At 52.2% G+C, this 16,517-nt stretch overlaps 1 protein-coding gene across 1 annotated transcript; it reads right to left on the reverse strand.

Annotated features, from left to right (window-relative positions):
- Window positions 1-325: 325 nt before the first annotated feature.
- LOC130261198 (centrosome-associated protein CEP250-like) lies at window positions 326-16,087 on the reverse strand. Its single transcript, XM_056507166.1, has 21 exons — window positions 15,804-16,087; window positions 15,198-15,338; window positions 14,555-14,692; window positions 14,052-14,165; window positions 12,905-13,098; window positions 11,473-11,600; window positions 11,125-11,294; window positions 10,184-10,354; window positions 9,435-9,569; window positions 9,010-9,153; window positions 8,272-8,552; window positions 6,611-6,770; window positions 5,807-6,110; window positions 5,060-5,199; window positions 4,108-4,377; window positions 3,502-3,642; window positions 2,859-2,996; window positions 2,355-2,468; window positions 1,492-1,629; window positions 924-1,101; window positions 326-613 (listed from the first exon to the last, which is right to left on the reverse strand). Exons 1-20 carry the CDS (start codon window positions 16,044-16,046, stop codon window positions 946-948), a joined length of 3,420 nt encoding a protein of 1,139 aa, XP_056363141.1. The 5' UTR covers window positions 16,047-16,087; the 3' UTR covers window positions 326-613; window positions 924-945.
- Between the last annotated feature and the right edge of the window lie 430 nt (window positions 16,088-16,517).

Here is a 16,517-nt window from a genome sequence, read left to right on the forward strand (position 1 = left end):
GCTGGGCATCCTGGCAGCTGGGTGGCCCTGGAGGAGCAGGGGCTGGGCAAGGTGATGACCTGAGGTGCCTCCAGCCTCACCCTGAGATTCTGTGATTCTGAGAAAAAACAGGTTGCAGTTTCCATGTCACGTGTCTCCCTTCTGCAGATTCCTCCTTGGAAATGTTTGCCCATGGTCATTGGTTTGGGTGAGTAGCATCAATCTTTCATTAAGATTTGGTTTGGATAGAATTGCTTCAGTGTTGCTTGAAATATAATGCACTATACCAGAAGTTATAGTTCTCTGTACCGAGTAGTAAATAATAGTGATAAAGATCTTTGAGTTTAATTGTGATCATAATAAACACTTTATTAGTCTATAAATATATCCCACATCCTATGGAACACAGCTGTATAAAGGTTCAATTACACCTATACTATCCTATAAACATCAACTATTGATTAAGTCTAAGACTGCATCCAGCTGCTCCCTGGCTCCTCTCTGAGAAGTTTAGGAAGCAAGGTGGTCCTTTCTGCACCCTGTGACGCAGTGGGAGTGTCTCCAGCCTGCTCACTGCGCAGATCTCCAGGTTGTCCTGTCGGTCTCGGGCCAGCTGTGACTGCAGCAGGGACACCTGGAAGAGGCACAAGGCCCGGCTCAGACAAGCCCACGCTGGCAGCAGCATCCGCAGCCCCACGGTACCGGCTGTCGGGGCAGACACAGCCTCCAGCTCCACCCTCACCAGCACTCTGCCCTTGGGGAGGGGAAAGGAACAGGCTCCCGGACTGCCCCTGAACAGAGCTCAGATGATCAACAAGTCCAGTTTGTGGCAGGCAAACCCTTCCCACGTACATCCCTCAGCCACCAGAGCTCTATTAGAGAGAGTTCTGACACCATTTAGGAACCCAGCTCAGATTTCCAAAGCACACATTTGGGGCACTGACCCATTTCTCCACAGGCTGTGCATCAGCAGGAGGGCTGCTGCTGCTCCCCTGAGCCGCTGGAGGAATCCTCTCTTTCAGAAGTAGAAGTATTTTGCTGGGCAGACTCATGGACAGGCAGTGTAAAGTAGTCTGGGGGGAACACTCTCCGAAAAGTTCTGATTCTTCTCCCTTCAGGTCCCTGCACATTGGATGGGAGAGAGGGACACAGAAACCTGTCAGCAAACGTGGAGCAAAAGGACCTCTGGACATCAAGGCAAAGAGATCTTTATTCAAACACCCTGAATTGCACCAGACAACACTGGGGGCAAAAAGCTCTCGCTGGCAGCTGTGCAAGAGAGGCCAGTGTGTGTCCTGGGACACGGGGCCAGGGAGGGAGGCAGTGGAGTGAAGGTGCCTTTGTGAAAGCCATGGGCTGTCACAAAAGAGAGAACAAACAAAAGGCTGTGCCCACAGCAGGGACAGGGAGAGGCAAGGAAACAAGCAGAGGACTCCAAAGCGCTGCCTGGGCTCACGTGCCCTGTTCCAGAGGAGCCTGAGGCTCTGCACAGGCACTGAAAGCCCATTTTACCTCATAAGTCCTCCTGGGGTCAGTGGTTGCTTCATGCTTCTCTGCCTTGTCTTCTGATGTTGCAACCACATCCCGCACACGCTCCATGGCCTTCCTGGGGTGCTCTGACAGCTGCTCCCCTTCTGCTCCAGCAGCTGGCTGGGTATTCAGAGAGGAGATGATTCCCTTAGTTCAAACACCATAAAAGCTGTCCTTCAGAAATCTCGCTATTGGGAAGCATCCTCAAAGCACCAGCAGTGCAGCTGCTGTTCAGTCCTTGCTACAAAACTCTGCACAGTTTAGTTCATCACACTGCTCCCATGATCCATTCCTTCCCACACAGAATTCAAAGCCCCATGTGTTGCTCACCCCGGCCGGGCACAGGAGAAACAGCTCCCCATGCCCAGCTTTTGGCCTGGAGCTGATTTCAACAGCAAACCCCTGCACAGGCAGCCCAGGGTCAGGGAGCAAACTCTTCCTCTCCCAAACTTCAGAGCATTCCACACGGGAGCAGAGAACAACCAAGCAACCAAGCCCAGGGGCAGAATGGGCCTTCAAGCACTGCTGACGCCTTGAAACTCCTCCAACTCTCCTGACACCATGGACTTGTGGCTGCTGGGCTGGCTGGCTTCAGAGAACCAGCTGCTCCCTCCTCCTGCTGTCTTTCCAGTGGGTGCAAGCTCAGCAGCTCTGGCATGGTGCCCTTTGTCTGCTGTGAAGGGCAAGAGATGGCAGCCCTGGGAGCAGCGCACTGGGCTTGTCTGGCTAGGGAAAACATCTCAGCTCACAGGTGCTCCTCTGCTTTCTGAGGGACGTGTGCTTTGCCAAGGGTTCCTGCCTTGGCACCCTGCAATTCCTGCCACCAAGGAAGAGTCTTTTCTCACCTCTGCAGAAGTTGACATACTGTGCTGGGCAGACTGGGGCACATCCAATCTAATCGTATCCGAGATGTGCACACTCCTAAATATTCTCTTGATGCTACTTCCTTCAGGTTCCACCTGCAAATTTCAATGGAGACGGGCTCAGAGAAACCTGTCAGCAAACATGAAGCAAAAGGACCTCTGGACATCAAAGCAAAGAGATCTTTATTCAAACACCCTGAATTGCACCAGACAACACTGGGGGCAAAAAGCTCTTGCTGGCAGCTGTGCAAGAGAGGCCAGTGTGTGTCCTGGGACACGGGGCCAGGGAGGGAGGCAGTGGAGTGAAGGTGCCTTTGTGAAAGCCATGGGCTGCCACAACAGAGAGAACAAACAAAAGGCTGTGCCCACAGCAGGGACAGGGAGAGGCAAGGAAACAAGCAGAGGACTCCAAAGCGCTGCCTGGGCTCACGTGCCCTGTTCCAGAGGAGCCTGAGGCTCTGCACAGGCACTGAAAGCCCATTTTACCTCATAAGTCCTCCTGGGGTCAGTGGTTGCTTCATGCTTCTCTGCCTTGTCTTCTGATGTTGCAACCACATCCCGCACACGCTCCATGGCCTTCCTGGGGTGCTCTGACAGCTGCTCCCCTTCTGCTCCAGCAGCTGGCTGGGTATTCAGAGAGGAGATGATTCCCTTAGTTCAAACACCATAAAAGCTGTCCTTAAGAAATCTCGCTATTGGGAAGCATCCTCAAAGCACCAGCAGTGCAGCTGCTGTTCAGTCCTTGCTACAAAACTCTGCACAGTTTAGTTCATCACACTGCTCACATGATCCATTCCTTCCCACACAGAATTCAAAGCCCCACGTGTTGCTCACCCCGGCCGGACACAGGAGAAACAGCTCCCCATGCCCAGCTTTTGGCCTGGAGCTGATTTCAACAGCAAGCTCCTGCACAGGCAGCCCAGGGTCAGGGAGCAAACTCTTCCTCTCCCAAACTTCAGAGCATTCCACACGGGAGCAGAGAACAACCAAGCAACCAAGCCCAGGGGCAGAATGAGCCTTCAAGCACTGCTGACGCCTTGAAACTCCTCCAACTCCTCTTTCCGGACACCGTGGACTTGTATTCCAGAGGAGCCTGAGGCTTTGCAGAGCCAGCAAAAGACCATTTTACCTGCTCGCCAGTTCTCCTGGGCTCAGTGCTCCATTCAGGCCACTCTGTCTTCTCCTTTTCTGGTGATGCAGCCGGTTGCTCAGATTCCAGGCTGGCGTCTGACATACAGAACAGCTGCTTCACTTGTGCTTCAAAAGCCGGCTGGGGATACAGAGAGGAGATGATTCCCTTATTTCAAACACCACACAAGCTGTACCTCAGAAATCTCCATCACAGGAAGCATCCTCAAAGCACCAGCAGTGCAGCTGCTGTTCAGCCTTCTCAGTATAAAACTCTGCTCAGTTTAGTTCATTGCTCAGCTCACCTGCTCCATTCCTTCTCGCACCTAATCCAAATCCCCACGTGTTGCCTCCCCTTGCCAGGGCACAGGAGAAGCAGTTCCCCATGCCCAGCCTTTGGCCAGGAGATGATCTGAACAGCAAACTGGCAGTCAATGCTCTCTGAATAGAGCCAGGCACACAGACAAGGTTGCCTGCTGCAGCCCAGGCTGCTTTGCCCAAGCAGGCCTGGACTGACATGGATAGAGGGTCCCAATTCTTTATGGGAAACATCACTGGAATAATTCAGGGATGTTGCAGTGGACTGAAGGGCAATGCCAGTGTGTACCTGGATACAAGTCTTTTCCTTCAGGATGTCCAAATGTTTCTTCAGAGTCCCTTTGGACATCTCACTCTTGTTCAGTGCAGCCCTCAGGACTTGAGCACTGTCTATCCATTTCTTCAAAGCAGCAGTCCCATGCTCTAACTCTTCCTGCATGCCTTCCCTCTCCACTTCCAATTGTTGACTGTTTTCCCCATGATTTCTCATCTCAGCTGCATGCATTTCATTCTTCTTTTCCAGATATCTCATCTGCTGCTGGTACAATTCCCGTTCATGCTGCAAAAGAGGGAGGAAAAGGGTCACTCATTCCCTCTCTCGGTTTGCTTCTCATACCAGATCTGGACTCCTGTCTCAGGGGCAGGCACAGGCTGCCCCTCTCTCTCTGCCATGCAGGATGCTGCAGACCTTTGCTGGACCCCCCTTGATGCTGCATTTTCCCAGCTCACTGAGCCCATCCCAGCTTCCTTCCTGCCCTTCCCCGACTACTTGCAGCTCCACTCCAGTGTTCCTTTGGGGAGGAGCTGCCAGAACTGCAGCCAGGATTTCAAGTCCATGCTAAGCAGGATTTAGGCAGTGCCACGAGGGTGTGCCCTCCAGCAGGGAGGAAGGGAAGAGCAAACAGCCCCAGCATTCCATTCCCTGGGGCTGGGGCAACAGCAGTGGTTTTCCACCTCTCCTGTGTAGAGTTTCCATGGCACCGTCCCGAGAGCCCCACTGCCCTGTCTTGGAGCAGCACTGGCCAGATCAGGCTGTCATTCTCTGCTGCCACTCAGGACCAGTTCCCCCTTGCAGGCACACGTCCTTCTCTGCATCAGCACTTGGCTTTCCTCTCTTCTCTCCCCACTGGCTGCTCTCAGATAGCCAAGGCCAAACACCTTTCTATGAACAGCAAACTTGCTCTTCTACCCCTCCTTCCAGGTCCAGATATTTAGAAATCTGAATATGGCTTAGCACTTACCTGCTTCTCCAGGATCTCCAATTTCCTCTGCAGAGATGCCACCTCCTGATGAAGACTCTCAGCCTCTTCCTGCCTTTCAGTGGCCTCTTTTTGCAGGGCAATTTCTCGAGAGGCGTGCTTGAGTTCTTCCTTCCACCAATCTGCAGCAGGGAAAGAGAAGAGGAAAAGCAAAGCAAAGGCAAACTGATGTGCATCCTGCAGAGACAACAGCACTGTCTTCTCTGCTTGCCTCTGTTTGCCATGTTCTAAGTCCTCAGGAATCCAAAATATGGCAGATATGAAGGAAACTTCCAGGCAAAGAGAAAAGCAGGAATGAAAGGAGCAAGCTACAGAGGAATAGGAAAATGTATTTGCTCTTGCACTTGTGCAGGGTGAGCAATCCAAGAGAGACAAAGGAGCAGGCATGCCTGTGCAGCCCTGCTCCAGAGGGATCAATAGCCTGGAGGCTCTGGCAGGCCTGGAGTTTGGGGGAATCGAGCTGAGGCATCCAGCTATAGCTCCTTAGCACAGACATGGTACTTGAAAGGCATCAACTGTGCACAGGATCAGCCATAGCACAGGCAGATGGCACTGCCAGCCATGGCATCTTTCTTGAGAAAAAGCTTTCACTGGCACTACAATGGATAAATCTCCTGCTGGATGTTTTTTTCCCCACTGCCTTCTCTGGGCACTTTTCCTCAGTGTGCCATCAGAGATCCTCACTAGCAAGACAGGATGTGGCAACGGGTGGGAGAGCAGAAGTTGTACCTTGCTCACTTTCCTCCAACTTCTTCTGCAGCTCCTGATTGTGGGTTCTGAGTTTGTCCATCTGAGCCTTTGCCTTCCTCAGCTCCAGCTCTGAGGTGTTACATTGTCTGTCCAAGGCAAGAACTTTGTCATCACATCTCTGGAGACTCACATGCAGCTGGGACACTTCAGTCTCCAGCGCATGCACAGAGGCCTTCAAGCACCGTTCTCCTGCTCGGGACTCCTCCAGCTCCTGCAGCAGCTCCTTCTCTCGAGTGGCCTGGGCAGCCTCCATCTCCAGCGCTGTGTCCTGCAGGGCCTGGATCTGGAAATGGATGCACAGAGCCTCAGGGACAGGGCTGCATGCAGAAAGCAGAAGGCACAGAACCAAGGATTCCATTGGAGACAAAAGTGGAGAAAACAGGGAAAGGAAGGCAATGGACACCCTTGAGGCTGCAGCTCTGAACACTGCCTGAACTGGCTGCGGTGCAAGCGCCCTGCCCAGCCTGCCATAGCCACATCTGTGTCCCCTCATTGCTCAGGCACCAACTCCATCTGGGACAACTCTGCTAACACAGGGACAGAGAAGCTCCAAAGGAGTCTGCTGCTGCTTCTCCTCCCAGATTTCCTGCTGGGACCCACAAGAGAATGGGGGAAAACATTGGCAGCATACACCAGGTCCAGCCTTGGCCTCAGGGTGCAGCAGCAGCCATGGGCAGAACACAGCAGCAGTGGATGCTACTGGGAGGGGAAAGAGGTTAGGGCCTCCAAGCCAAAGGTGGTGGTGTGTGTCCATGGAGAAGAGGATGCCAGTGCACAGCTTACCTGGCTGTTGAGCTCCTGCAGTTCTCTTCCGTGCTTGGAACGGAGTCGCTCATTCTCCTGAAGAGCAGAATGAAACTGAGACACCTGATTGTTCAGTTCCAGGTTCTTTTCTTCCAGCGTCCTGAGGCACAGGTTCTTTTCCTCCAGAGACAGAATCAGCCTAGAAGGAAAGCATGCAACTCATTACTACATGGTATGACATTTTATAAACTCTTAGGACTTGCACCACCTCGGGAAAAACTGCTCTGTCTGATGAGCTTTGTCTAAACAACTTGGCTGTTTGCTCCCCCTGCAGTCACAGCCCAGCATGTGCCCACATTCCTTTTGTTCCTGAAATAACAGGGAGTCCCTGCGTACATGCCCTGGCTTCTTTTTCAGATGGGAATGTGAATACAAACCTAACAAAATCTTGCAATGAAGACATTAGGGGAGAGAAACAATTTTCTTCTGACTAACCATGCTCCAAGGGGAGAGGTTTAGTCAACATGGAAGAAACATTTCCTTCCCCCATCTTGTATGCCCAGGTAGGACGAGCAGCACCCTACAGCCAGGGGATCCTTGAGACTTTCCCAAAGATTCACCAGCACCCATCCGACTTTCAGCTGGAGAAACAAAGGCTGAAAGCAGAAGTGGCTACAGAGGCTTGGAGCATAACCTGATGGAAGATGCAGAAACAGTTGCCCAACAAGATGCCAAACAGTTAGGCAGCGCTTTTGTGAGCTTGCACACATTCCTAGCTAGCTAGGAAAGCGATCTTGGGATCGCAGCAGAGGTTCTGAAGATCACTTTATATCTTCAAAGAGTTCCAGTAGCAAAATCCAAATATATAGCATAACAAGTGGTTTTTATAGGGAGGAGAATTGAAATCTAATCAGTAAAATTATAAGTTGAAAACTATCCAATTACTTTAAGATTCTAGGTGAGAAAAGACCAATCATTTAATAGAGTCCAATAGGAATTCTAAAAAAATCCAGGTGTTTCTGTAGGGGGGGTGAAGATTTCTGTAACACAAGTTATCATAAGAAAGGGTTTCTTATCTCAGGGGAAGATGACATGAGGTCCTTGGGGCCCTTTACAGGTATAGCTGTATCATCCACAGAGCACAATGGAAGCACTGATGGAAGATGCAGAAACCTCCAGGCAAGCAAGAGTCCCCTTGCCTTCCTTTGTCTTCTTCTTGGAAGAAGAATCCTGCGGCACTGAAGACTGGCAGGATTTGATCAGCTGGAGGAGCCCCCCTAACCTTGGTCTTGTTTCTTGCAATCTTTGTACAGTCAGTAATGCCTGTGACTGTGGAGAGTGTCAGGGATCCTGCCAGACACCCTCCAGGCAGTGGGGGGTATTTTCTGAGGAATGATGCAACAGAGACCTTCTTGTTTCTTGGGTGCCTTCGAGGACAATCTGGCCTAGATCAGCAATCCGGGCCATAAATGGATTTTAAGAGAATGTGGTACATCAAAAGCCTCTGCCTTCAGAAAAACTTTAACTGATGGCTTAAAGGAAAAGAAAATGACACACAACATTCAGAAAATGAAATGTATCAGCACGTAAAGGTCAGAATCAGCCACTTGGGAAATGCTGCCAGAGCCCCTGGGAGGTGCAAAGATGGCAAAGAGGGAATCCCTTCACCACAATGCAGAATCCTACAGGCTTTCATTTACCTGGCTTTTTCCCTCTCTAGGACATTCACAGAAGCCTGCAATTCTGAATTTTGCTGAGCCACTTCTTTCCATTGACTCCATTCCCTCTCCAGGTTCTGCAGGTGCACTTGCAGCTCCTTGTTCTGATGTTCTGCCTCTTCCAGCTGCTTCTTGGTGTGTTCAACCTCCAACAGCTTCTGCCTTGACTGATCCTGTGCCCAGCTCACATCCTTCTGTGCTCTCTGGACAATCGCTTCCTGGGACTCTTGGGAGGCTGCCAGCTGAGATGTCAACTCTCCCACCTCCAGTCAAACAGAACAAAGCAGTCAGAGGCTACAGCCACAGCTTGTCACTGTCAGCCACAGCAGAAACTGTGAGAAAAAGGTAGTAGACAACTTCCCATTTCTCCCAGTCCTGACAGCACCAGATTCACAATGGATATGGACAGCTTGTTTCAATCTCTAAGTGGGCCACCAAGGGCACCTAAAAAAGCACCTCCCAAACCAAGGCTAGCAAGAAGAGGCCAGCAGGAATCCATGCTGATGGTTGCTGGCCAACAAGCCAGAGCACTAGCCCAGCTGTCCAGGGCAGCAGGGAGATTAAGCAGAGCACTGAGTGTCCTTCAGAGCAGCTGCCATGGACAGCACAGGACCAGGCAGCCCCAGGGATCACCCCATCAGCTGCTGCTCTGCCATGGAAAAGCAAGAAGGCCACAGATCCCTCCCTGGATGACTGTGGTGCTACTGCTGTTTTGCTCACCTGCTTTTGTACAGCGTCCCTCTGCTCAAGGAGGAGATTCATTTCCTCCCTGACGCCTTGCAGCTCTTCCTTGTGCCTCCTCTGCGCTGCCTGGATTTCACTCCGAGCTTCCTGCAGCTCAGCTTGCAGCTCTGCCTTGATGGTCTGGCAACAAAATGCAGAGCAACTTCCTGGGACCTGCCCTCATGCTCAGCTTTTTCTACTTTCCACACTGTCTCAAAATCCCATTCCTTTAGCTAATTATTTTGACCTCTCTAGCCAGCTCTGCTTCCTCTGCAAGCCCTCCTTCCTGGGGCTGAGCTCTGGAGCATGCCAGGCTCTGTGGTCCCAGGGCCTGAAGCAGCCCTTGCCTCCTCAGTCCCAGGAGCTGCCTCTTGTGCCCTTGTCACTGCCCAGCACTCCGTTCCCTGCCTACTCAGACTTACCTGCTCCTTCTCTTGCTGCTCTTTCAACTCCTGCCTGAGCTGCTGGATCTGCTGGCAGGCTTGGCTGAGCTCTCCCCGAGTCTGGAGCAGTGCCTCTGATAAAGCACTCCTCTCATTCTGCTCTTCCAGCAGCACCTGCACAGAAGGAAGGAGCAGAGAGCTTCACATTTGCCCTGCAATGTTTGCCCTGTGTGGCAAGAGGCAGAGACTGAAGGGCTCACACACTCTCAGAGCACTTGGCTGCTGCTCCCCTGGGCCACTCTGCCCCGGGGCAGCCACAGCTTCCCAGGAAGGGATTAGAACACAGACCCGAAGACATCTCTGGGTTACTGCTCAGAAATACTCCAGATGAGGTTTAAAAAGATTTTTCTCTTTTGCGTCAGCACTGCTGCTGCACCCTCCCCATGCCCACAAAAGAAAAGTCTTTTAAACTCACTTTGGCAATGAAAACCCACCAGTACAAAGCAAAAGGGGAGTGGGAAGACAACGGTGAAGATACTCTGAAGTACGTCTTAGAAAAACAGAGCACAACAGCAGCACACAAATCTCAGCTGAAAGCTGATGTTTCTGCCTGGCTTCCTATCAGAGGGCTCATTCCTGGTGCCAAAGATAGCCCCGTTCACTTTTCAGCACCCCAGATTCAATGTAGAAGACACGGAGGACATGCTCCACACAGCCTCATATCCTGTCATCTCCCACAGCTCCAGCCTTGCAAAAAATCACACCAGTTCTTGTTTCAGTATAATCACCTCTCGCTTGGCATTTTCAAATCTTGTTTGTTCTGCTTCTTGTTGGGCCTCCAAAGTGGCAAATTTCTGCCTCATCTCAGACAGAATCTTCTGGTGCTCTTGCTCTCTCTCTGCCTTCTCTTTTTCCCATTGCTCCTGCATCTCTGCATGGTGCCTTTCACGCTCACTTGCCTGAGGAGGGGAGGAAAAAATCTTCAAGATTAAGTCCCAGGCAAGCTCCTCACTGAAAAATGTGAAGCTTCATCCCTCCCACAAACCCCAGCCTGAAAAGACAACAACACTGGCTTTCTGCACTCCAGAAAACATGACCTGTCAGGGAATATGAAAGGAGGCTCAGCAGGTGCAAGAATCAGACTCATGGAATCCTTTCTGTTGAGAAAGACCTTTCTAAACATTTATTCCAACCACTCAGAACAGGAGGTGTCACTTTCCCCTCTCTGATGCCCCAGTCACAGGGACTGAAGCACCGGACACAAGGGGCCTGTTCCACTTGCCTTGAGCCCAAAGCTGATACCTGTGTCCACCCTTGATGCACAGCAAGGGAGGAACCGAGTTCCCATGCCTGTAGCTGGCAGCACTGTTGGCTTCTGCTCCACGTTGGCATCTCCCCATGTTGGCATCTCCCCACGTTGGCACCTTCCCCACGTTGGCATCTGCCCTGTGGCAGCTGGGACTCGGGGACGATCCTGCCCTTGGGCACTGCCCAACCTGCTCTGGAACTCATCTTATGCCCTCACTGAAGCTGTGGCTGCATTTCCTGCCCCTGCATCATGCTGGGGCCTTCACTCGCCTCCAAGCCCGAGCCACTGGCTCTGCTGCCCCGCCCAGCAGCAGGAGGCCTCTGGCAGAGGATTGCTGTCCTTGCACACCCTCAGGCTCTGCCTGTGCTAAACCAACCCACAGGGCCAGCTTGGACAATTCGGAAGCGTACTGTCCCCTACCAGGTCTTGCAAGAGCTTGTTTAGTTCCAGTTGCTGAGCAGTTCTCTGCAGCCTGAGGCTTTCTTGATGCTGCTGCTCTGCCTGCAAGAGCTGCTGAGCTGTGCCTTCCTGTTCCTGCCTCCTGAGAGCTCTCTCTGCTTCCAGCTCACGTTGCAGGCACTTCACTTCTCCTGCAAACGTGACCAACAGCAAGAGTCAGAGTCTTTAGTGACTTGACTGACCTCAGGCCCTTTCAGTGCCTCCAGCCCCACCACTCCTCTGAAGCCCTGTGGACAGAGGTGGCTGGACAGGGTGCTTAGCTTCTCTAGTCAGGGGCAGCACCACAAACAAAGCACACGAGGTTCTCACCTTGTATCACCTCCTTGGCCTGCATGACTGTGAGCATTTGAGCCTCCAGATGGTTCCTGGTGATCTCCAGCTGAGATACCTGCTGCTGAGCAGCAAACAGGCTGGATTCCAGGCTCTCCTTTGCTGACCTACAAGTTGCAAATACAGAGAGACATGAGTTGCTTGCTCCTGACACCCACAGCTGGTTATTCCAGGATGACGTGGCTCAAGATCTCCACTGCTGAGTATGGAAAAGGAGTAACATGGAAACTTGTCCAGAGAAGGCACGTTTGTGCCATTTTACATGGCAAAGCAGGGCCCTCTGAGGGAGTGCCCAGGCTCTCCTTATGGCCTGGCATAGCACAGACAGCCCAGCCCAACTGGACCTCAACAGCCAAACCTTCAGTTGCTGTTCCTGACCTATGACACAGGGTAGCTGTGCCCAAACTGGGCTGCTGGGCTGACGAGCAAAAGCCCAGACTCTGCTCACAGCCCTTCTCTCATCAGCATTTCCAAGCTGCTCTGCAGGGGGACAGAACAGACTCTTGTCCTGGCTGACTCCTGACGTTTTAATGCTCTTCATAATGGACATAGAGGCACATCATCTTCCAGACACCCTGTATTTAAGAGACTTCAGAACTACTTTGCATGATACAGTAAAAGCTCATAGTCATGGCAGCACTTGTAAAAAATCAGAACACCCTTTTGTCTGAACAACTACTTGAGTGCAGAGACTGCAGTTTAAACTCATGCAAGGTCATGAAGTAGACTTGCCACCTTTACTTTAGTATTGCTGGCTAAGCAGGCAGTAGTCCAAGTGACTTGTCCTTCTTTGCAGGGTAAGAGGGACCATCCAAAGGGACCTTGGTGGGTTTGGCAGGTGGGTGCCCATCAACAGTCAGCAAGAATCCCCAGAGGCTGTTAAGAATTCCAAAGAGTTTCCCTGCTGCTCTCTAAGCAGCTCTAGGTCTTGCCCCACACTTTTCAAGAGTGGGCTTGGAAGCTGAAAGCCCTCAAGATTTTCAGCAGGAGCCTCTGGCTTCACCTTGAATGTCAGCATGCTACTCCCAATGTCCCAAGGTAAGAGCCTGGAATGCTGAAGATGAAGCTTCAGTTCTGAAGATCGGGATCACATCAAGCTACTTGGTAAGGAACGAGGGATATTCAATGCCCAGAACAAGGAACCAAACCCATAAGAAACTTGAGGTTTCACTCAACAGCTGCATGGTTTAACTACTACTCAATTCAGGGCTGAGTGGCTTGCTTTCGACTTCCCACAGGAATGTGCTTGGCAGCACAAACAGGAGCCCAAGGCTCACGAGAGCTTTGCTGGCTATAGGTGTCAGAAAAATAACCTTCACTTTGTGGCATATTTTTATTTTCTTGAGACTCGTATATGTGTTCTCGCCATGAAATGTAAAAACATCTGAAGGGGTCTGCTCCCTGCCTTTACCTGGTCTCTGCCAGCTCCTTGCATAGGTCATGTTGCTGCTGCTCCATGGCTGCCAATTGGCCCTCAAGGGCAGCCTTCTCCTGGCCCAGCAGCTCCTTCTCTCTGCACACCTGGGCCAGTGCGTGCCCTTGGCCAGAGGATTCCTGGTGCAGCTGCTCCAGAGCCCGGCTCAACGACTCTTGCTCCTGAGAAGCCTGGAAGCAGGACAAGGTAGAGCTCGAGCCCTCCCTCGGTAGCGCTGTGCAGAGCCAGCCAGTGCCACCTCACAGGCAGCCAGAGGACAAGGAGCACCTGTGCTCTGGGCTCAACGTTTCACAGCATCTGCCCCATGCAGCTCTGATAGCCTGGGCTCCAAGAGCCTCTGGCACTGTTCCCTTGGAAGTGCTTTGTCAGGCCCTGTGCCTTGCCTGGGACCAGACAGCACCTTCCCAACAAACATCCCTACTCCAGACTCTGTGTCGTCACCCAAAAATACTGCATCTTCCACAACTGCCTATACAATGTACTCTAAGCACCAACAGTGCAGCTGATGTTCAGTCCTTGCTACAAAACTCTGCGCAGTTTAGTTCATCACACTGCTCACATGATCCATTCCTTCCCACACAGAATTCAAAGCCCCATGTGTTGCTCACCCCGGCCGGGCACAGGAGAAACAGCTCCCCATGCCCAGCTTTTGGCCTGGAGCTGATTTCAACAGCAAACCCCTGCACAGGCAGCCCAGGGTCAGGGAGCAAACTCTTCCTCTCCCAAACTTCAGAGCATTCCACACGGGAGCAGAGAACAACCAAGCAACCAAGCCCAGGGGCAGAATGGGCCTTCAAGCACTGCTGACGCCTTGAAACTCCTCCAACTCTCCTGACACCATGGACTTGTGGCTGCTGGGCTGGCTGGCTTCAGAGAACCAGCTGCTCCCTCCTCCTGCTGTCTTTCCAGCTGGTGCAAGCTCAGCAGCTCTGGCATGGTGCCCTTTGTCTGCTGTGAAGGGCAAGAGATGGCAGCCCTGGGAGCAGCGCACTGGGCTTGTCTGGCTAGGGAAAACATCTCAGCTCACAGGTGCTCCTCTGCTTTCTGAGGGACGTGTGCTTTGCCAAGGGTTCCTGCCTTGGCACCCTGCAATTCCTGCCACCAAGGAAGAGTCTTTTCTCACCTCTGCAGAAGTTGACATACTGTGCTGGGCAGACTGGGGCACATCCAATCTAATCGTATCCGAGATGTGCACACTCCTAAATATTCTCTTGATGCTACTTCCTTCAGGTTCCACCTGCAAATTTCAATGGAGACGGGCCAGAGAAACCTGTCAGCAAACATGAAGCAAAAGGACCTCTGGACATCAAAGCAAAGAGATCTTTATTCAAACACCCTGAATTGCACCAGACAACACTGGGGGCAAAAAGCTCTCGCTGGCAGCTGTGCAAGAGAGGCCAGTGTGTGTCCTGGGACACGGGGCCAGGGAGGGAGGCAGTGGAGTGAAGGTGCCTTTGTGAAAGCCATGGGCTGCCACAACAGAGAGAACAAACAAAAGGCTGTGCCCACAGCAGGGACAGGGAGAGGCAAGGAAACAAGCAGAGGACTCCAAAGCGCTGCCTGGGCTCACGTGCCCTGTTCCAGAGGAGCCTGAGGCTCTGCACAGGCACTGAAAGCCCATTTTACCTCATAAGTCCTCCTGGGGTCAGTGGTTGCTTCATGCTTCTCTGCCTTGTCTTCTGATGTTGCAACCACGTCCTGCACACACTCCATGGCCTTCCTGGGGTGCTCTGACAGCTGCTCCCCTTCTGCTCCAGCAGCTGGCTGGGTATTCAGAGAGGAGATGATTCCCTTAGTTCAAACACCATAAAAGCTGTCCTTAAGAAATCTCGCTATTGGGAAGCATCCTCAAAGCACCAGCAGTGCAGCTGCTGTTCAGTCCTTGCTACAAAACTCTGCACAGTTTAGTTCATCACACTGCTCACATGATCCATTCCTTCCCACACAGAATTCAAAGCCCCATGTGTTGCTCACCCCGGCCGGGCACAGGAGAAACAGCTCCCCATGCCCAGCTTTTGGCCTGGAGCTGATTTCAACAGCAAACCCCTGCACAGGCAGCCCAGGGTCAGGGAGCAAACTCTTCCTCTCCCAAACTTCAGAGCATTCCACACGGGAGCAGAGAACAACCAAGCAACCAAGCCCAGGGGCAGAATGAGCCTTCAAGCACTGCTGACGCCTTGAAACTCCTCCAACTCCTCTTTCCGGACACCGTGGACTTGTATTCCAGAGGAGCCTGAGGCTTTGCAGAGCCAGCAAAAGACCATTTTACCTGCTCGCCAGTTCTCCTGGGCTCAGTGCTCCATTCAGGCCACTCTGTCTTCTCCTTTTCTGGTGATGCAGCCGGTTGCTCAGATTCCAGGCTGGCGTCTGACATACAGAACAGCTGCTTCACTTGTGCTTCAAAAGCCGGCTGGGGATACAGAGAGGAGATGATTCCCTTATTTCAAACACCACACAAGCTGTACCTCAGAAATCTCCATCACAGGAAGCATCCTCAAAGCACCAGCAGTGCAGCTGCTGTTCAGCCTTCTCAGTACAAAACTCTGCTCAGTTTAGTTCATTGCTCAGCTCACCTGCTCCATTCCTTCTCGCACCTAATCCAAATCCCCACGTGTTGCCTCCCCTTGCCAGGGCACAGGAGAAGCAGTTCCCCATGCCCAGCCTTTGGCCAGGAGATGATCTGAACAGCAAGCTGGCAGTCAATGCTCTCTGAATAGAGCCAGGCACACAGACAAGGTTGCCTGCTGCAGCCCAGGCTGCTTTGCCCAAGCAGGCCTGGACTGACATGAATAGAGGGTCCCAATTCTTTATGGGAAACATCACTGGAATAATTCAGGGATGTTGCAGTGGACTGAAGGGCAATGCCAGTGTGTACCTGGATACAAGTCTTTTCCTTCAGGATGTCCAAATGTTTCTTCAGAGTCCCTTTGGACATCTCACTCTTGTTCAGTGCAGCCCTCAGGACTTGAGCACTGTCTATCCATTTCTTCAAAGCAGCAGTCCCATGCTCTAACTCTTCCTGCATGCCTTCCCTCTCCACTTCCAATTGTTGACTGTTTTCCCCATGATTTCTCATCTCAGCTGCATGCATTTCATTCTTCTTTTCCAGATATCTCATCTGCTGCTGGTACAATTCCCGTTCATGCTGCAAAAGAGGGAGGAAAAGGGTCACTCCTTCCCTCTCTCGGTTTGCTTCTCATACCAGATCTGGACTCCTGTCCCAGGGGCAGGCACAGGCTGCCCCTCTCTCTCTGCCATGCAGGATGCTGCAGACCTTTGCTGGACCCCCCTTGATGCTGCATTTTCCCAGCTCACTGAGCCCATCCCAGCTTCCTTCCTGCCCTTCCCCGACTACTTGCAGCTCCACTCCAGTGTTCCTTTGGGGAGGAGCTGCCAGAACTGCAGCCAGGATTTCAAGTCCATGCTAAGCAGGATTTAGGCAGTGCCATGAGGGTGTGCCCTCCAGCAGGGAGGAAGGGAAGAGCAAACAGCCCCAGCATTCCATTCCCTGGGGCTGGGGCAACAGCAGTGGTTTTCCACCTCTCCTGTGTAGAGTTTCCATGGCACCGTCCCGAGAGCCCCACTGCCC

Source organism: Oenanthe melanoleuca, chromosome 20, assembly GCF_029582105.1.
Source record: "Oenanthe melanoleuca isolate GR-GAL-2019-014 chromosome 20, OMel1.0, whole genome shotgun sequence".
NCBI classification, from domain to species: domain Eukaryota; kingdom Metazoa; phylum Chordata; class Aves; order Passeriformes; family Muscicapidae; genus Oenanthe; species Oenanthe melanoleuca.